This window comes from Notolepis coatsorum (genome assembly GCF_963971535.1).
Source record: "Notolepis coatsorum genome assembly, chromosome: 19".
Lineage (NCBI taxonomy): Eukaryota > Metazoa > Chordata > Actinopteri > Aulopiformes > Paralepididae > Notolepis > Notolepis coatsorum.
The window spans coordinates 74548172-74569799 of NC_140183.1; the positions used below are offsets into that span (position 1 = coordinate 74548172).

The window sequence follows — 21628 nt, forward strand, 5'->3', positions numbered from 1 at the left end:
TATCATATGCAGCTGCCCCTAGCTTAGTAAAACTGAGAACCTGTGTTTGCTTTTTGTCTCCTGTCAAATAGCCCTGTAATAACGTTAAAGTGAGCAAGCAACCTAAACACTGGTACCAGTGCCTTTTGGGTAAACTGAAACGTCTCACAATTTGTGACATATCAGATAAAGTCACATAAAAACAAACACATCAGATGAAGACTAAAAATAACTAAAAACATCAAACAAAGACGGATGGTAACCAACAAACAACAAAAGGGGGAACTGTCTTTTAATAGACATAACCTTGTTGTTTGAATGGTCATAATATTGTTTCATTAATTTCATCATACTATCACCTCACAACCTCTTCTGTGTTTTGTAATATCTCAGGCTGGTCTCATAATAATCAACTCTACCGAGTTGAATGGCCTACTTAACATTGGGCGACTCTCACGACACCCCACATAATGCTGTAGCAATCGGACTTACGGTTTAGGAGGAGATGTTCATTTACATTTATCCATAGCGACTTACAGGTTCTGTACGACAAGTCAGCAGGAAGGATACAACTCTTACAACTGAGTAACAAACTGAGTAACAAAAGATATAAACAAGCCTTATGTAACTTTTGATAAGCTTCATCCATTAATGATCCTCAGCAAATTCTGTAGTAATTGGACTTACAGTTTATGAGATGTCAAAAATGTGTTTTACATAAAATCCAAGATGGCGGGAAATCCAATATGGCTGACTTTTTGGGTCCTTGAGGCAGATTTGTAGAGGGAGAATAGGTGGATGTCTCTACCTAGTTTAGTGTAAATCGGACTCATGGCGTAGGAGTTATGACATAAAAAAAAAAAATTGTCAATTTGAAAAATATTTCATGGTATGTTTCGGGGTCCAACCCAAACTGTCTCATTCTGACGCAATTTACGTTCCCTATCCCCCTCCACCCTCTCCTCCGACATCCTATCAGGTCTACCTTTGAGTGAGACTTTCTCTGCTCTCCTCTCAGCCCTCTCAACCTCCTTCGACAAGCTCTGTCCCCTTGCCGAGAAGCCTTCCCACCGTTCCGCACCCAGTCCATGGCTGTTGGATGCAGTGAGAGAAGAAATACAGGTCCTGAGAGCAGCCGAGAGGAAGTAGAGAAAGACACGCCTCACCGGTGACATCACCACCTATCACAACCTCTTGCTAACTTTCTCAAAAACATCACTACTGCCAAAGCTTTTTTCTTTCACCATAAGATCGAGGCCTCGGCTAAGAAGCTCCGCAAACTGCACGCCACCATGTCCTCTCTCTCTGCTGAAGACTTTGCACTATTCTACGAGGAAAAAGAGAACACCTGCACCTGCTTCTCCCAACCCCACCCATTCCAAAATGCTGAATCAAGAACCTAATCTTGTCATCTTTCTCTCCCATTACAGAGAAAGCGATATATAAATGCACCATTTACCATTTTTCTTTACCAAGAAAAAGCCACAGACACACAACACCAGACATCCACTCCATCAGAACATGAGAAAAAACGATGTGAAGAAACTGAAGAGTGGCAACAAACTCCTTCTTTAGGCTTCATACAGTACAGCGCTGCAAAATGATCCGTCTGTGTAACCGGATGGTCCATCCTGATCCGGCCATGTGAGCAGCTGTTTGTGATTGAGTGGCCGGATGTTAGTCACAGGTGCGTGTGTGAGATTGCCTGTGGTCAGTCTTTGTCAGTATTGATCTTCAATCAATATCTGAAATGGAAAGAAAAAAAACGACTACCCTTTGAGTCTTTTACTAATATGCACTTTGATACTAAGGAATTTATCTGGCCTGTAGCAAATACCTACTATGCTAATATGTCTCTACCACTATAAAGAGTTGTACCCTTCCTGCTGACCTGTGTCGCTTTGGATAAAAGCGTCAGCTAAATTACTAAATGTAAATGTGTGACTGGAATGTGTGTGTGTGTAACTGGTGTGTGTGTGTGTGTGTGTGTGCGTGTGTGACTGGTGTGTATATGTGACTGGTGTGTGTCTGTTGTGTATGTGTGTGTGCGTGAGTGTGTGTGGTAAATGGTAAATGGCTGCATTTATATAGCAGCTTTTATCCAAAGCGCTTTACAATGTGTTCCTTACATTTTTACCCATTCACTCAGACATCCACACACCGACGGCGGAGGCAACCATGCAAGGTGCCAACCTGCTCATCAGGAGCAATGTCTTGCTCAAGGACACTCCCTACACACGCTGCCCAGATGGAGGAGGAGCGGGAATCGAACTGGGAACCTCCGGATTACCAGACGACTGCTCTACCTCCCGAGCCACTGTCGCCCATCAGTGTGTGTGACTGGTGTGTGTGTGTGTGTGTGTGTGTGTGTGTGTGTGTGTGTTAGGGCTGCACGATTTTGGGAAATAATCTAATTGCGATTTTTCTGACAGATATTGCGATTGCGATTACATTTGCGATTATAATTATTATTATTTTTAAGCAGCCCCAAAGTGGTTTATTGTAAAATGCGGCTTGCATCTGGCCTACACGGTGGGTCTTTTCGGGAGACCGAGCCTGAAAATGTTTCTTTTTACCTGGGAATCGATACCGGTACCCAACGGTACCTTTTTTTCTGTACTTTACTCTCCCTCTCTGAAGTCTAAACTTCAGAACACACAATCTAAACCCCCTTACCTCCCTCTCCCAAACCGATCTTGTATCTCATTGGGACTTCCTGGTTAAAAAAAAAGGAAATTTTGCTTTATTTTAGATTTTTTTTGCTAATTGCGTCATTCCAAATCGCGATTTCGATTTTAAATCGATTAATCGTTCAGCCCTAGTGTGTGTGTTACCTGTCGGCTGTCGTGTTTGGACGAGGAGCTGCTGTTGCTGCGAGAGGGGGAGCAGATCTTCTGGGAACTCATGGCTGAACTCTGCTCTTCAGAGCCCATCTCACCAGCTGACTGCGGGGGCTCGGTCACCGGGGCCTGGGCCTGGGCTCCAGGAGCATTCCTGGGGGAGAGGACGAGACAGGGGGGGGGGGGCTGGTCACTTGATCTTATTGGTCCTAGAAGCAAATAATATGGATGTTAGGAGTTCCCAGAAACCATTGTGAGAGTACTTTTTAATGTGTTGAAAGAGAGAGGTCTAGGGAGATAGAGAGAGAGAGAGAGAAAGAGAGAGAGAGAGAGAGAGAGAGAGAGAGAGAGAGAGAGAGAGAGAGAGAGAGAGAGAGAGAAGAGAGATAGAGAGAGAGAGGAGAGAGAGAGGGGTGTATGTATAATGTGAGGGAGAACATTAAAGGGAGAGAGAGAGAGAGACAGAGAGAGATCTGTTTTAGTTTTAATGGGAGAACCCCTTGAAAGCCAATAGCCACTTAGCCTCACATAAATGCACTAGGGTATTTAAAGTGCATAGTTTTTCCATCTATTTAAGAGCATGGTATGCAAACAAACGTCTGTCCGAAAAGTTGCCATGTTTCATCTGAAGAACGACAACAGAACACAAACCTGGGAGATTCGGAGAAAGAGAAACCATCCACTAATGGAAATACGTTTGAATAATTCACGTATCTGGACTCCGTGGTTAGTAATGTATCATCAGCGTAAAACAATCTAATGATGAATTCAAATGACCTTCCCGGAGTGTGCATAAGAGTGAGCCTGTGACATACTCGACGGACCTTTGAATAATAGCGTGCCTATTATTACAATACCCACCCACGATCCCTCTTATACAGTACAATCATCGCTTTCATACACTGGATCGGAACTGTAAAGCCTATCAGAACTGACAGAGTGGAGATGGATCCGACTCCACGGACGATGATGATAACTGAATGCACTGGGAAGAGGCCACCGCCAGGTTCATTAGCATTGAGTGCCGCCCACCATAACCTAGTCAGCACATACACAAGGAAGCCCGATACTGTGCTAATTTATTCTGACTGGCGGAGTGTCGTTCACCAGCAGTGTCAGTGGATGGCTGATAAACAACCAGACGTAAGGTGTTTGTGTAAATCACAGAGTTCACAAGGGAACCCATAGCAGACAATTCGTTTAAGAAACCGCACTACACGCACAACCTACAAAAGGCCTTCGACACTGTCAATCACACCATTCTGATTGACAAGCTAAAAGCAATTGGTTTTGATAGTCTATCAGTGAGCTGGATACAATCCTACCTGGAGGGGAGAGAACAGATGGTGGAGGTAAACGGTACCCTATCCCCCCCCCTCACAGTGAACTGTGGTGTTCCACAAGGAAGCATACTAGGACCGCTACTATTCCTAATTTATGCAAATGACATGTCATCAGCTTGTGACTGCAACTTGTTCCTGTTTGCGGACGACTCAGCCCTGCTGGTCTCTGACAAGAACAAGTTACAGGTTGAAAAAGCCCTCAGCTCAGAACTAGGCAAAATCTGCATATGGCTCGCCGACAACAAACTATCATTACACATGGGCAAAACAGAGTCCATTCTCTTCGGTTCAAATAACAAACTCAGCAAGACCGACGGCTTCTCGGTTACAGTGGGTGACAATATTGTCACAAAGAAAGATGAAATTACCTACCTGGGTTCCATCCTAGAGGCTAATCTTTCCTGTGACAAAATGGCATCCAATGTAATAAAAAAAGTCAACCAACGAACTCGATTCTTGTACCGGATCTCCTCTCTGGTAAACAAGAATACCCTGAAGACTCTGGCAGGAGCACTCATTCAAGGGTACTACGACTATGCGTGCACCTCATGGTACCAAAGCACCTCAAAGGCGCTAAAAACAAAATTACAAACATCTCAAAACAAACTGGTCAGACTACTGCTTGACCTTACTCCTAGAACCCACCTCACCCCTGCCCACTTTGACAACCTAGGATGGCTTAGAGTAAACGACAGAGTACAGCAACTTGCAATGGGCCTGGTCTACAAGATACACTACGCGACCAAGGTACCCATGTACATGTCAAAATACTTCCCAAAGGTCAGTGAATACCACGATCACAACACCAGAGGGAGCTCCACAAATCATGTTAAACCCAGATTCGGCTCAAACAAGGGACTAAACACGTTTCGCAATTATGCCACATCAATGTGGAACGCCCTACCCAAAGCTGTAAAGGAATGTGAATCACTACCCACTTTCAAAAACACTCTCAAAGAACACCTACGGGAGACTGCAATTCGAAACTGGCCCCTACAAATGTCCTAACCCAGTTGTACAGTAAATTACCAAGTATGGCTTTGTCAGTATTCCAATGTACAGTGTGTCCCCCCCTACCCAAACCCCCCCCCCCCACCTCCAATGTACAGCCCCCACCCACCCACCCCACCCACCCAACCTCCCCCAATGTACAGTTTCTACGTCAAATGTATATACACTCTTTTTCTGGACACTTTTTGTATCACAAACAGTACTGTACTGTATTTGCAAATCTGATATGTCATAAATGTATAGATGTAGCAGTACTGTCTATCTGTATGTCATGTATGTCATATATGTTATGATGAATTGAAAATGGGGGACCCTGATGTAAACAAAACGAAAGTCTTTCTCTGGTCTGCATCCCCTTAACAATTGTATGTATTGAGCTGTACTGTACTGTACCCATTCTGCAATCTGTTAATAAACTTTTCAATCAATCAATCAATCAATCAATCACTGGGGGAGGGGGATTTACTGCAGTACAGCATTATGGACCATTAGGTTTGAATTCATCAAAGAGCTTAATCACTTCATCGTCATCTTTGATAATCCATGGTTATTATTGTCCATTCAGGAGGCAGTATTTACCAATTTAGGAATCGATCACAATAGTGTCGGGTGTTTTCCAGCCTCAGCCTAGACGGTTACAACAATAGCATCGTCATCTCATGAAATGTAACATTCTTATCCCAATCACACTATAGTGCTGCATGTGAACTATAGTGAACTGTTATTATATTGTAAAAATGTATGCATTGAAATGTCTGTAAAGTCTCGACGACATTGAAAATGAGGGTGACCTCAATTGTCTTTTCGAGAATAAATAAAGGTTTAAATGAATGAATGAACTAGGGCTGGGCAATTCATTGAGTTTCAATTTCAATTACGATTGTGGCTTCCCGCGATCATGAAAACAAGAAAATCGAGATAAGGCGATTATTGTGCCGCATACCGTGTTGCTCTCATTTTGTCTTGTGTTGTAAATGCAACGTTCCTTCACAGCAGTGTGCTCCACCCCCCCCCCCCCCCCCCCCACCCCACCCCCCCCCCCCCAGCCCAAACAGTGGTTTCAGTTTCAGTATTTTCAGTAACTGGAGAAGCTTTAGTTCCTCCAGTTATTTTAAAACATCTTTGGTAACTTGTAGGAAGGTAAAACAAATTCTAATTTGTCTTTAATAATCAGCCAGTGTTGGGCGGCTAGGTGGTGCAGTGGGCAAGGCGCTCACCACCAATGCAGGAGATGCTGGGTTCGAGCCCAGCTCTCGGCGTTGCTATCAGCTTGGCTGGTCGTTCATACTAATACAATTGGCAGTATTAGGGTGTGGGAAGCTGGTGGGTGGGGATCGGATGTTGTGGACAGCGACTCCTACAGGTCGATTGGTGCGCCTGCGCAGCAGAATCAGGAAGCGACGGGGGCGGCGTGCCCTCCAAACGCAGACCCCCGACGCTGAGAGATCGCGCTGTGCAGGTGAAAAGATGCGACAGCTGCCTCCTCGAGTACCGGAGGGGACATGTGATGTAAGGCTTAGTCCACATTGCAGCCGGCTTGTGGGAGGCATAGTCTAACAGCGTTCGAGACAGGGGAGTGTAGAATTGGACGATACGAAAATTGGGATGGGAGAAAAATAGAAAATGGGAGAAAAAGTAGATAAAAAAAGATAATCAGTCAGTGTTTAATAATCGTGAATTCAATATAATCCAAATAATCGTGACTATGATTTTTTCCATAATAGAGCAGCCCTAATGTCACCCTGCAATGCAGTATCTCTTCCAAGTCGAGGCTGATATCCAATCAGACGATATGCATCTTGTCCCAATACCACTCTGTAGCGGCAGCAAGGTTAATCTCATTACTCCCCATCCACAAGCTCCCGGCTCCTTAGTGGCCACAGCCTCTCGTGTTGGATAGACAAGGCAACGGGGTGTGGTCATCTGAAACCTCGATCCTTTAGGCACGCCCCCACAGTCCGCAGGCCACCATGACAGAGCACAGGGTCCAGAATGCATTGGGAACAAATGGCATAATGGACTGCATTTATATGTCGCTTCCATAGATATATAACACTAGATGGCTTACCCGCGCTGCTGGCCAACGGAGGGTGGAGCACACCCACTCATAACATGCATGTCTATGGTGCATGTACTATTGAAATAACCATAGCTTGCAAAATGTTCAACCGTTTGGTTTGTTAAAAACGTCAGAGATGTAGTTATCATACTGCATACTTATAATGGACTTTCATATGAAAAATTCAAAATGTATAAAAAAAATAATTCTTCCAAGCAAGAATCATAGCCACTTTAATAACGTTTGTAATTGGCGGCTGGGTGGCGCAGCGGACATTGCGCTCGTCACCAACGCAAGAGACACCGGTCTCTAATCCGGCTGTCAGCGTTGCCTCCAGCTTGGGCCGGCCGTCATACTGACTCAATTGGCAGAGTCAGCGGGAGGGAAGTCGATGGGTGGTAATCTGGTCGTTGTAAACAGCGACTCTTACAGGTCGGTCAGGGCGCCGGCACAGCAAGGACAGGAGATGTCGAGGGCAGTGTGAGCCTCCCACACGTTACACCTCGCCAATGAGAGTCCGCGCTGGCAGGTGAAAAGAAGTGGCTGGCTGCCTCCACATGTATCGGAGGGGACATGTGATGGGCTTCTACCCTCCCTACGACCGGCCAGTGGGGGGCACATGCGAGCAACGATCAGGGGAGGGGAGGGAGAATTGGCACGAGAGGAAATTGGGATGGGAGAAAAAAATATCACAGAAAAAGGGGGAGAAAAAGTAGGTCAAAACTAAAACTAAAAACTAAAAGACAATAACGTTTGTAATAAACCAAACCATTTGTAAATCCATCAAGATTTCAGCGAGTTAAGAGTATTTTTGTTTGTACAGATCATCACCTTAATTAAAGCAGTAGTCCACCCTCGCAAGATGGCCACCAGTGAAGTATGCAGGAGACTCCGCCTTGAGCCATCTAGTGTTATATATCTATGGTCGCTTCTATCCAGAACACTTTATAACTCATGCCTCACATTCACCCATTCACTCACATATCGACGGCGCAAGGTGCCAATCTGCTCATCGCTGTCGGGAGGAGCCGGAATCTAACCGGGAAGCCTCTATTCGAAGCCCAAACAATTCGTGCTTCCCCGTTCGAGTTTTGCGCTCTGATTGGCCACTGACCTACGCTATTACGCCCCCCATATCTACGCCAGTTATCTACGCCACAAATAGACGCTACAGGGCAGCGTGGGGGCTCTGAGAGTCACAGGGCAGGTAGTGGCAGGAAGCATAGAGCCTTGCTACTACTAGCCGCAGAGCTAGTCTCTTTTTCACCTAACACTATTGCTCCGTGATCATAGCCATTCATCTCTAAAGCTAAACCACTATTTGTAAAAGCCACAACCACGTTACCATATTTGTAATAATGTAAATCATTGTGTCGTTGTACATATTGTGTATATAATGTTAGTAGCTAAGTTAGCTAACGTAGCTTATCTTAGCTTGGTAGCCAGCATTCTCATTGTCGTGTCCATAAGTTCCCTGGCAGAATGCTTGTGAGTACAAGGTATACAAAGAGGAGAGAACCATTTTAAATCGGCCATTCATGCCGGCTAGCAAGCTACACGTCACGGCATGTTGATAAGCGTGAACCGGTTGGGATTCGATGTTGATAGGCATGAACCGGTTGGGATTCGAATAGACGCAGCCCCACTCGGTGCATCAGTCACGAAACGGGCTACCACGATAGCTATGAGCTAACTAACGTTAACGTTACAAGCTCAAACACCTTATAACTACTACTATTGTCGTGTCCATAAGTTCCCTGGCAGAATACTTGTGAGGACAACGGTATACAAAGAGGAGAGAACCATTTTAAATCGGGCATTGTTAGGAGTTTCGAGAATGCTGGCTATCAAGCTAAGCTACGTTAGCTAACTTAGCTACTAACGTTATATACACAATATGTACAACGACAGATTTACATTATTACAAATATGGTAACGTGGTTGTGGCTTTTACAAATAGTGGTTAGCTTTAGAGATGAATGGCTATGATCACGGAGCAATAGTGTTAGGTGAAACAGAGACTAGCTCCGCGTCTAGTAGTAGCAAGGCTCTCTGCTTCCTGCCACTACCTGCCCTGTGACTCTCAGAGCCCCACGCTGCCCTGTAGCGTCTATTCGTGGCGTAGATAACTGGCGTAGATAAAGGGGGCGTAATAGCGTAGGTCAGTGGCCAATCAGAGCGCAAAACTCGAACGCAGAAGCACGAATTGTTTGGGCTTCGAATAGATGCAACCGGGAACCTTCCGATCTATCTCCTCCTGAGCCACTGTCACCCATAGAATGGAACAATGGATCAATGTGGCTGTGACACAAGACAGTACAGCACATTCATCCCATGTGCTATTTGTCAGTCCGGAGGTGGTTGAATGTCATTTAACTGATGCTGGCTCGAGGGAGACTGATGTAGCCACTGTCAAGGTCCTGAGCGATGTAGCCACTGTCAAGGTCCTACTTTCTATGCATGCGCTGCATAGAGAAAGTGAATTCAGCTGAATTGAAAATAACTTTATTGTCTCTGAGGGGAAATGGTGTTGTTGTCAGCAGCGTTGTCACCATGACAACCAGCGCACTGTTCCTCTGCTCCCCAAAGGAATTGTTTGTAAAATTCGACTATTGTTGTTTTGTGTAACTATTCCTATATGCTTGTAGAACGGTTAAAGTGCTGATGAATGATAGACATTGGATAGACTGTCTGTTGGGGCTCTTGTACATAATAATGCAGGGCTGACTGCAAAGACTTAACACACTGTCTTAGGAGGATGACTTTCACGCTCATTCACATTTACATTTAGTCATTTAGCTGATGCTTTTAACCAAAGCAATGTACGAGTTCTGTAAAGGAAGTCAGCAGGAAGGGTACAACTCTGGCAGCTAAGGGTAACATTGTTCGTCAAACAATGTCGAACTTGAGTGGTACAGTCTGTTAGGGTAGGTAGGTGTGTAGGACCCAGGTGCAGGACAGAAACGAGTAGAGAGCAGGCAGGAGACGGTGGGGTGTGATTCCAAAGGACTTTACTAGGAAACACTACAAACAGAAAACACTACAAACTGAAACTCAGCAAAGCTGGAAAAAGGGTGCAAGGTACAAAAGCTAACAGACGAAACACTAACCACGACGGAACAGGATACACAGGATACAGCATAGCAACCAGGGTGACAGAGAAATGGTGTAGACAGCATGAACAGGATAACAGGACATCCAACTCCACGAATGACAAGGAACAGAATACAATGAACCGGCAGTGAAGACACCGCAGACCAGACATATATACACACACTAATTGACACTAGGGCTGAGCCCAAACGTTAGAACGTTTGGACCTTTGTTCGTTGCGTTGGAGTTTGAATTCTAAATCAACATTTAAATTTTTTATAAAAGAAAAGAAATATACATATATATTTTCAAGCGGGGGCCCGTATGTGGGCCCTCTTGAGGACGATTTGCCCACCGGCACTTTGGCGACCACTAGTGGCTCGGGTGTATTTTGTAATAAAATATATATATCAAATTAAAGCCCCATTTGTTGCCTGTCGATAGCCCTTTCAGGTGACAAAATCCGTTCAGCGGTTCTCGAGTTACATGCCTATTATTTGAGGCTTGTGCAAAGTACACAGTATTGTGCAAATACCACTCCCGACTCTTGGGGTTTTAGTTCCGTCAATCATTTGGCAATCTCGAAAATTATTGGACAGGGTTATAGCCAATGAGTGTGGCTTTCCAATGATACCCCACCTGGGGATGTACGAATCAGGGATCTAGGTGAAAAGTCACAAGCTAAAACAGGAAGAGAAAAAACGCCAAATGAATTGAAGTCTATGAGAAAACTGAGCTTTTCTTTTGTACACAGTTTACCAAAATCACTCCTAATCACTCATTTCTGAATGGATCTTTATGAAATTTGGACATGTACTACATAAGACTTCAGGCTATGGATCTCATTTTAAGCCTCCAGCCATTCTGGGGAAATACTACTTCTGGAATACTAACTACTACAGAAAAGCCTGAGTAACAAGTTTTTCTACAACTCAAGTTCAGACCAATGTTACTCTATTTCATTAGCACTAAAGGTAAGTTTTCCTTATTGTATCAGAAACCTCAGAGTGTCATCTTTCAAAATGACAAAAGACCAGGCTCATGCATGTGGTATAAGTATAAAGTATAGTATTTTCACTATTTTGGTTTGCAAAAAAAGTATGCAGTCCTCAAAAACTAAAACTAAAATGGCCAATTTTGGGGGTGCCTATATATTTTTTTTATGTGTCTATTCATTCTGTTTAAACCAATGGGGTGTTTCTTCACAGTTACAGATAAAGATTAGGCTACACTAATATTATAGTATTATACTATTATAGTATATAACTCGTCATAGACATTTAAATAAAACACAATGATGTAGCTGTGATGATCTGCATCCGCTTGACACTCGGAGCTCCATCAAGACGTCACCATCACTTTCATACCAACCGTGCCCTTATTGGATTATTTATGTTGACGAAACTGATGAGTTATATTCATTAAAGAAAGTTGATTTAATAAAAAAAATAAAAAACTCATTTAATCAAATTAATCACTTTATTCAAATTGAGGATTTAGTAAAAAAGAAAAAAAAAGTATTAAATTTTTTTTATTTTTATTTTTTTTGTTGATTAAAAACGAAGGTTCGAACGTCCGTTCGAAAAACCCTGACGAAGTTCGAAGCCCAAAAACAGACTTCGGGGACAACCCTAATTGACACATTTACATTTACATTTAGTCATTTAGCTGACGCTTTTATCCAAAGCGACTTACAAGTTTTTTACGACTTACAAGTTTTTTACGACAAGTCATAAAAAAACAAAACAAACGTCTTTGGATAGCTTCTTTGCAATGGGGAAATACCAACTGAGGAGCCAGAAGAGGAGCCTACGACCTCCAAGACACATAAAGCTTCTTTTAATAAACAGGAGTCATACTTAAAATACGGGTTTATCGCAACAGGTGACTCTCGCGTGTTGACATGACATGAAGCGACTGTGTTCAAGTTGGCACAAGATAAAGTAGTTGCATTCAACGCGAGTGGACATTTGACATGTTTCAAACATTAGCAGGGATTTTGGAGGACCGAAACAGAAACAATAATAAGCCCAGGGCAGGGCTGCATTATGGTGAGTTGTGTTTTAATAATAATAATACATTCGATTTATAATACACCCGCCGCGGTGCTGCAAATCAAATGCCCACCCTACTGATCTGTTCATGTGTTATAATAATAATAATAATAATAATAATAATAATAATAATAATAATAATAATACATTTGATTTATAATGCGAGCACCTGCATTAAAATCAAATGACTGATCTATTCATGTGTTATGCACCCGAGAGGCACTTTATAATAGAAAAAAGACAGTGCAAACATGTATACCGGTATGTCGCTTACAGTTTATTATGCCACCTATGCAGCTCGTTTATTTTGACAGAGTTAAACATTTTTCACTATCATTATATTAAATTAGCCATTGTTTTTGGTCCTGGCCGCCATTCAATGGCTTGGGGGAAAATTGGCCCGTGAGTAGAGTTGTTCCGATACCGATACTAGTATCGGAAATGCCGCCGATACTGCCTAAAATGCTAGTATCGGTATCGGCGAGTACACGTAAATTCTAGCCTCCGATCCCATGATGTAATTTATCTCCTGCCGAGTCCTGCGGAGAGTGAGGATTATAAAATGAACATGTTTTAAAGTGTGATGCTGTGTCATTTTAACAGCAGATACACTTTCTTAAATTCCATTGTCCCCGACAGTGCGGTGTGACGGGGAGCTCGGACGGGAATCGGGATGTGTTTGGCTGGTGTTATGATAGCATTAGCTGGAAAGATAGCTAGTTGGAACAACATCCGCTTTTAACGTTACATCAAATCAGATGATCGCCTGTCCTTTCTCCAGGACCTAACACTGTCCGTGACCGTCTATCAACAATAATGCACCCACGGTGAATTGTATTTAAGTTAAGTAGCTACGGACTAGCGTTAGCTGACTATTACTAACGTTATCTTAATGTCGAGGCGGGAAGGCGAGCTAGGTCAGTTAGCTTAGCTTGATAACGTTACCGTGTCTAAAGTTGGTGCTATTCACATAATCCAGCAATAATGGCTGCAGACCTGCAAGCAAAGTACAGCAAGTGCCAAAGGATAAGAGTCTGAGGCGGAGTTTCAAAAGAGAATGTTGAATATTTATTTTGCATCAAAAATCACAACATGAACGTTCTATCTGCCACTAGCTTACAGACTGAATAGGGTATATCTGCAGAGCCACTGAGTAGCGAGTGCAACACCGTTTAATGTCCGTGTGGATCATTGGAGTAGGGTATATCTGCAGTGCTGCAGCCCATACTCATTGATTAATGATACTAATACAAATCTATACAATCACCTGTTGTTGAATAAATACCATACGTTCTAGTTATTACTAAAAAACAGTATAACAGTATCTGAAAAAAAAAAAAAAGTATAATTTATATAATTTTTTTTTAAATTTTTTTTTATGCACTGGTATCGGATAAATATCGGTATCGGCCGATACCCAAAGCTTAGGTATCGGAATCGGATCGGAAAGGGAAAAATGGTATCGGAACATCTCTACCCGTGAGCAAACCTAATTGCCGACCCCTGATCTAGAGCGTAGGGGTCTTGAGGGTGTGTAGTTAGAAGATGCAGAGCGTAGGGGTCTTGAGGGTGTGTAGTTAGAAGATGCAGAGCGTAGGGGTCATGAGGGCATGTAGTTAGAAGATGCAGAGCGTAGGGGTCTTGAGGGTGTGTAGTTAGAAGACACAGAGCGTAGGGGTCTTGAGGGTGTGTAGTTAGAAGATGCACAGCGTAGGGGTCTTGAGGGTGTGTAGTTCACAGTAACGAATGAAAAGTAAAAAAAATAAATAATGGCCAAAATAGATTTTTAGGTTTGCTTATCTGTAGGCTGTAGCCCTTACCAAAATCTATTAATCATGACCTATTCTCTGTATTTCCCTTGCAGGGCCACAGTGTGTGTGTGGGGGGGGGGGCTCCATGAAATAGAATGCAGGCAGGGAGCCCAACACTGTTGAGTTCCCCACTTTGCCAAGCTCCTTCTGAGACCAGCCAGCCCGACCCACCAGGTGTCCGGGCCAGCACACAGCTGTCTCCCTGTCTGTGTTTCTCATCATTTATTCATGATGCGTTTGCCACTGATCTCACTATACCCGTGTACAGGCCTGTCACCCATCACTGCCTCCTTTGCTGTTGCGACGACACCTCTCAGACTTTCACCGGGGCGACCGCCGGACTGGACGTCATATCCACTGTAATTACTTCCACAGACGGAAGGCGGTCGGTGGCCGCGTTGAACCGTATTAGACAACTGCGTAGCTATGGGAATACTTTACTGCTGTCGTTTAAAGACCCATCGATTAGATATCATCATGAGACAATGAGGTAACAACAAAGGGCAAGCCGCTGCTTGTCAAGGGTTTCAATCTCCGACACAGGCAAATGTTTTATGTCTTGGGGACAGACAGACAAGGGTTGGTTTTGCCACCTTTCAGGATTGCTTACACTCAAAATAATGTCGGCTGACATTAAAACATGTAAATAAAGCACCATGGCTGAGCCAGAGAGCACTCAGAAACGGGTCCTTGTCCCTTAGTCTGAGAGACACTGGGCTATAGACAACTCTAGACAACTAGGCTAGAACACTGGGTTAGAGACACTGGGCTAGAACACTGGGCTAGAACACTGGTCTAGAACACTTGTCTTGAAAACTGGGCTAGAACACTGGTCTAGAACACTGGGCTAGAACACTGGGTTAGAGACACTGTGGGTTAGAGATAGGGTTGGGTACCGTTCACATTTGAACCGATACCGGTACCCAACGGTACCTTTTTTCTGTACTTTAGTCTAAAACAATGTAATCTACCTATGTACCTCAGTTGTAAAAAATCTGTCCAAACTTCAAATAATTTATTATCATTATTATTTATTTAGAACAATTTGTTAATATATATATAATATATAATATTGCAGCATGCAGTTGTCTGCATCTAGCTTTGTAAAGTGTAACCACACTTGCGACCGCCTACGGCTTGCCATTGCTCCGACTGCTTTGTTGTTGTTGAATCAAGTCAAATTAGGGCTGAGCGATATAACGATAATGATAATTATCGCGATATATTTTAATAATCGATATAGAAAAATAATAATATCGGGGGGGGGGGGGAAATTCGAAATATATCTATTTTTTAGAGACAGTGGACAGACTTGTCTTTCTTGTCTGCAACTTAAAGTAATGGCTTTGCTTGTCCAAATGACAATACTGACCAAATTGAGATTTATTTTTCTCTTTTATTTTGTTTGCTTTCTAATTTAAAATACAGTTTGAAACCGTCTGTACACAGTAGGCTGTGTGCTAGCAGAGCTAGTCTCCAGTCATGAGTCACGGTGCACATGTGCGGTGGTTTGTCCACCAAAAAAGCGCCAAAAGATAGAAAAGAAACTAGCAGAGCCAGAACTGTTCAACTCCCCTGGAGCCACAGCCAGCAGAGAAGCCGGTTTACTTTAGCTTTCAAACCAGCTGCAGCCTGAGAACTGGAGTGTGAGGGGATGTAACACTAAAGATGGCGGCAACGACAAAGAATTGCTGCAAAATAAACATACATCTGTTGTTAAAAAAAAAATATATTTTTTTTTTTTATATATTTGATTTTCTTTGTATCTTTTTCTTTTGTTTGTTATCGATATCGTTATCGCGATATCATTTTTGGCCATATCGCCCAGCCCTAAGTCAAATCTTAGGTAAGCGTGTATTGTGCGCGTGAACCAGGGGCGTAATTAACGGGGGGGACACAGGAGACATGTCCCCTGTACGTTTTCAGTAGGGATGGACCGAATATTCGGCCGCCGAAAATTATCGTCCGAAAATGGTTAAAAAAGGCCCCCATCACCGAATGTCAAAAACAGTTGTTGTGATGACGTAATCAAAACGTGGCTACAGTCATAACATGAGCAATGTGTAACGTGAGCTCTTCAGTCCTGTGTTCTACAGCCTGTGATAACTCCTCGTGGGAGTCGCGCTGTTTCTATGTAAACTCCGCGAGCAACACGTCCAATAAATGCGTCTTTAACATGCTTTATATCCTCGCCATTACTATATGCCCATCGCGGTTAAAAACCTTTTTAACTAACGTTAGCGTTAAGCTAGCTAACAATGCTTCCATTGCTCTTTCACTAGTCTCTCTTAAGCTACGTCATCCCCCGCTAAGAGTCACGGGAGAATTTACGCCGTGAATTATGACTCATAGCTATAAACTATTCTCCCTTGTGTGTGTGTGTCTTTATGCAGTTTTAAAGCACCTTGGCTTTGTTCTGAATGCACTTTGTTGTAGTTATCCTACAGAGAAAAGAAAATGCACTTGACTTGAATGCACATTTTGTTGTATGCAAAGAGAAAATGTTTAAATTGTACAATCTTTCAGCAGTCAGTCTGGAATTAATGTATGCATTCAAAAGTGCTGAATAAATGTTTTATGGACCCATAATAGTGATTATTAATATTATTTAAGTTAAGTTTTGCCATAATCATGTCTTTTGCCATAATCAGGTAGCTGAACAAAAATAAAATACATTTATATATATATATATATGTATATTAATCATTTTCGGCATTCGGTTTTCTGCCAACTGTTTCCTATTTTCGGTATTCGGTTTCAGCCAAGAATTTCCCATTCGGTGCATCCGTAGTTTTCAGAAGGCAGTTATTGTCCCCCGCACTTTTTTACCGTCCAAAACAATGTTACACGATAATAAACGGATAATAAACGGAGACGCGACCAGCACTAGGACCACACACGGAAAATGGCTGCTTGTTCCCTCTCTGAGCTCAGGTCTCTGACGACCTGAGCTATTGTTATGCAAATACGAGTATCCAGGTGGGTAATTGGTGCACGAAGGGTTGCATTTTTGTGTGCACTGGCCAAGTACCCACCTGGCTACTAACTTTGCATAACAATAGCTCAGGTCGTCAGGTGTGTTCAAATATGTCCTCAGAATGTGAGGCTCAAATACACTGTATAAACAGAGCATTGACAACAGACAGTACTGAGGTAACGTTAAATACAGACAACTTTTGCTAGTCGAAAGGACTGGACACAGGGTCAAGTTAAACATCAATCAATTAATTTAATACAACAGGTAGTTTGAGCTGCGCACACCATATTATATACGGCTTTGACACGTTCTCTCTCTCTCCTGACAATTAAAATCCTCCTCATCATCGATTGCCTGTAGGCTGTAGCTGCATTTTGCGCATGTGAGCCGCGGTCTCTCTCTCCTCTCCTTTGGAAAACTAGCGTGAGCTCAAAAGCACAGAACCGGACGACACAAGTTGTTGCCGCTAGTGAAAACAACGATAACACTTCCGGTCGGGGGGTTTCAAAATAAAAGAGTGACGTCTAAAACAGGAAAGACATTTATTTTGTACATTTGTGGCACGCACTTACTTCTTTTTACGGAAAACTACTTTTTTTAGATTGTATTATTGTATTATTGCACAATCGATGCAGGCATGACCATAAGAGATAGAGTTTTATTAAACGTGTTTGTTATATAACTTATGTACCAGTGCATAAGAGTTTGAGTTATATTAACGTTTTGTACCTGTAATTAAATTTGATTAAAAGTGATTGGTGTGAAATATCTGTCTATGACCTTGTTGTATTTAAAAGCCTCTAGGCTGTTTTATACATACAGTATGTTGTCTACTTGATCCTCAAAGTGCACCAGATTGATGCATTTAAAATTCTAAATTTTCAACATTTTTGCCGGACCACGCCCATTATGCCTCCCTAGGACTGCTGACACACCCTGGGCCTGGTCATGAAATCATGGCTCATGTTTAAAGCCATATAATTTTAACTGTTTACTATTTTTAAAACCTTTTTTTCCCCATGATTAACAGTAATAGCATAATCTCAATATATCTCTCAACAGATTACTCATATTTCGGAATTATAACCACTCAAATCTGTGTTTGTTTGATACAACGTTTATTTTCATCGGAAAAAACGGATAAATGTTTCTTTTTACCATATTTCTCATATTTTTTTTACCAACATTACTCGACGAAATATCTCGACGAAATACCTCTGAATACGAATCAAAAAAAATATTAAAGATTCGATGACTAGTTCGGCCAGAAACGGCTTTGAGGCGAAACGTTACTAAGCGCTCAACTGACCTAAATGTGCTGCGGGCGGTTCCAAGTGTTTCTGCGGCAGGAATCTTGGGCTCTGCTCGCTGATGGGAGGAGAACCAGACCTGCTCCGTGCAGGACACTTCCTCGTTGGCGCGCGCCGGCTATGGGGGGCTTGTGTTTCGGCGTGTGGCGCGCGGTGGACTGCGCGGTCCGGTTCGCCTCTGGTTCTGTCTTGAAAATCCACTCGCTCCCCCCCCCCACCACCCCAAAACCTGTGTCCGGAGTTTCAATCACCGGCAGCCCGCCACAGCCTATCTCACCTCCCCTGAATTGTGGCAAAGTTATCTGTAGAGCAATTACGCCACCATGCGTTTTACATCGGTAACAGCACACACTGACGTTAGTCTGTTTCATTAGGTTGTGAAATATGCAAAGGTTTGGTAAATATATCGAGAATTGAACGAATGAGAGCAGATTTAAAAATGGTTAAAAATGCCGTTTTAACATGGGAGCGGACGGAGAGTAGAAAACATGACCAGGGGTAAACAAGGCACTAAATACTGTAACTATTTTTCTAGTGTGTTTCATGTTATAAGCTTTTGACACAATGAACATATATGTAAAATTAAGATATTTTCCCAATTTCATGAAATAATAATAAACACAGACACCGCTGTGCTCACACACACACTCAAAATATTTCAAAAAAGTAGTTTTCATGACCAGGGGTCCACAAGGGTTAAAACACAGTGCAACTAGGTATGAAATCACCAACGCACCACTGATCACGCCCCCAAATGTGTCCCCTCCACCATTGAAAACAAAATGACGCCCTTGGCGTAAACGTTGACGTGAACGTGCGGCACACTTCATAGGTTTTGTTTCGCGGTAAATGAAACGTTGACGTCATCGGACTTAGAAAAGTACCGAAATGTGGCACCGGCACGCTCCGGGCGGACTTTTCTGTTAGCCTGAAGTGAGGGCTTCACCCGATCGCATTGGAATACTTTTTGGGACGCCGGATTCATTATGCTTTAGAGGGTTATGGCGTGGGCCAAATGGACATATGATCTACCAGATGGCGATCAAATAATTGGACAATTATTTTTGGAATCCAACCGGCCGAAGGTAAGAGCAATTTGACGTCAATTTCAGCTTGATCGTGCAAGGATTTCATAGCCATCCCCCAGATTAGCGTATGTTGTGGTAATAACGAATGCCGTTATTGGCAATCAATTAATCAGAAACGACCCCTGATGGATGCATTCATGATGGAACATAATACAGATCATATGCATTTGGATTTTTAACTGTATAGGGACGAAATGGCAATGGATTTAACGTTATTAGCGTTGCGCCTTATAAATAGCCTCACAGGAATTATCCCAGATCATTCCGATATAACACTCATATTCACCACGGTATAAAACAGGAACGTATTGATGGAAAAAAAATCTTTTTTGCATCTTGAATGGAAGGTTCTTACTGTCAATTGACAATGATATTGGATCCATAGCTATAATATAAAATATAGATTTAGCTCTACAAACAACGTGACGCACAGTGAAAGTTTGTAATGGAAAGCTGGCCTGACAACAGCGGGCCCAGTCTAATGGCTGGCACTGGATGTGTTAAAAGTACCGGATTCGGTACCCATCCCTAGTTAGAGACACTATAGGCTAGAGACACTGGGTTAGAGACACTGGGTTAGAGACTGACTGGCTTTCTTGCTGAAAGTCATGATGAAAGGAAACCAAGGCACTCATATAAGGGTATAAAAAAACTGAAATGTTTTGTTATGGAGGCACATCAATATTTTTAGTAAATTTCTCGAAGTCTTTCTAGCCAAAGTTTAGTTTAGTTTAGTTTATTTAGCACATATATATATATATATATATATATATATATATATATATATATATATATATATATATAAATAAAAAATAAAACAGTGCTAGGAGGGAACGAAGCTAATGTTGAATTGATGGCTAGTTGTCCGACAGAAAGGTATGGTTTGTTGGATATGAGTGAAATTCTGATGAAAAGATGAAGAAACTATGGAAGGTATCAGGAAGATCTTGCCTATTGTTAATGAACTTGAATATGAATGAGCATGTTTGAAAGGTATTAAGTTTGTCAAAGGGCTGTCCCCAACTAAGGATTTGGATAGTCGACTATGATTGGCCGAAATGAGCCGATAGTCGACTATTAGTCGACTAAGAAAAAACAAATATAAAAAAAAAAAAAAAAGTGTAATATAGGCTATATATATATATATATATATATATATTTTTTTTTTATATCATTCCATTTGGGCTGTGGGGGGTGCTTAATGTCTGAAGGAGTCAATGGAAGGCTTCTTGTCCTCTGCAAAAGCATGCAATTGGTCCACTGATGGATATTTGTCTAGTCTAGTGTTTGTCTAGTCTAGTGTGTTCATTAGATGGGTGAAATCCTCTTTCAGTGCCTCTGTGCCTGTTTTATTAGGCAGTTAGCCTCTGGTATGCGTGCCATTAGCGTTAGCGACGCTTCTAGGCCTCTTTTCTTTTGGAAAGAATGATAAAAAAAAATAAGAGAAATTATAAATAATTTTTTGTTTTTGTTTTTTTGTATTCAACTAAGAGGTTGGCAGTCGACTACGGCTCCTTTAGATCGATTAGTCGACTATTCGACTAATAGGGCTCAGCCCTTTGATAGTAGAGAATATTTGCGGAACAGAGGTGCAGATGGTTCATATCTGGTAGAGTGGGAAATCATCCTGAGGAACCTCTTCTGGATTATGACTAATTTGTATAATTAATATATAATAATCTATAATACAAGGTTAGATGGGCAGAGGGATGTATCATGGGGCAGACCTTTCTCAAAATTCCAAGCATCATCCTTGACTTTTTGCAGACATTGTCAATGTGATTATGCCAATTTAACCCTTCGTCTATAGTAACTCCTAAAATCTTTGTGAAAGGCACTTGGAGAATTTCATTTTCATTAATTAATATTTCAGATTCTTCTTTAGGGTAGTACTTATTTTTGTTGCAGAAGACCATGAAGTTAAATTTTTTGACATTTAGAGTAAGCTTGTTGCATTGAAACCAGTTAGAGACAATTTCAAGTTCCTCATTCACGCATACAAACTGTGGACAGTGCTAAGCAATTAAATACCCTTGCCGGTGTGCCGCCATAAGCATTTTCAT

The 21628-nt window shown here is 42.3% G+C and overlaps 1 protein-coding gene across 3 annotated transcripts in view; it reads right to left on the bottom strand.

Annotated features, from left to right (window-relative positions):
• osbpl3b (oxysterol binding protein-like 3b) overlaps positions 1–21628 on the bottom strand; it is a 181388-nt gene that overhangs the window by 115197 nt on the left and 44563 nt on the right. For all 3 annotated transcript variants that reach the window (XM_084336436.1, XM_084336434.1, XM_084336435.1), the window contains one exon: positions 2814–2973. In XM_084336436.1, the coding sequence (XP_084192562.1) occupies positions 2814–2912 (99 nt within the window). In that variant the 5' untranslated portion in view covers positions 2913–2973. The remainder of the gene's footprint in view (positions 1–2813; positions 2974–21628) is intronic.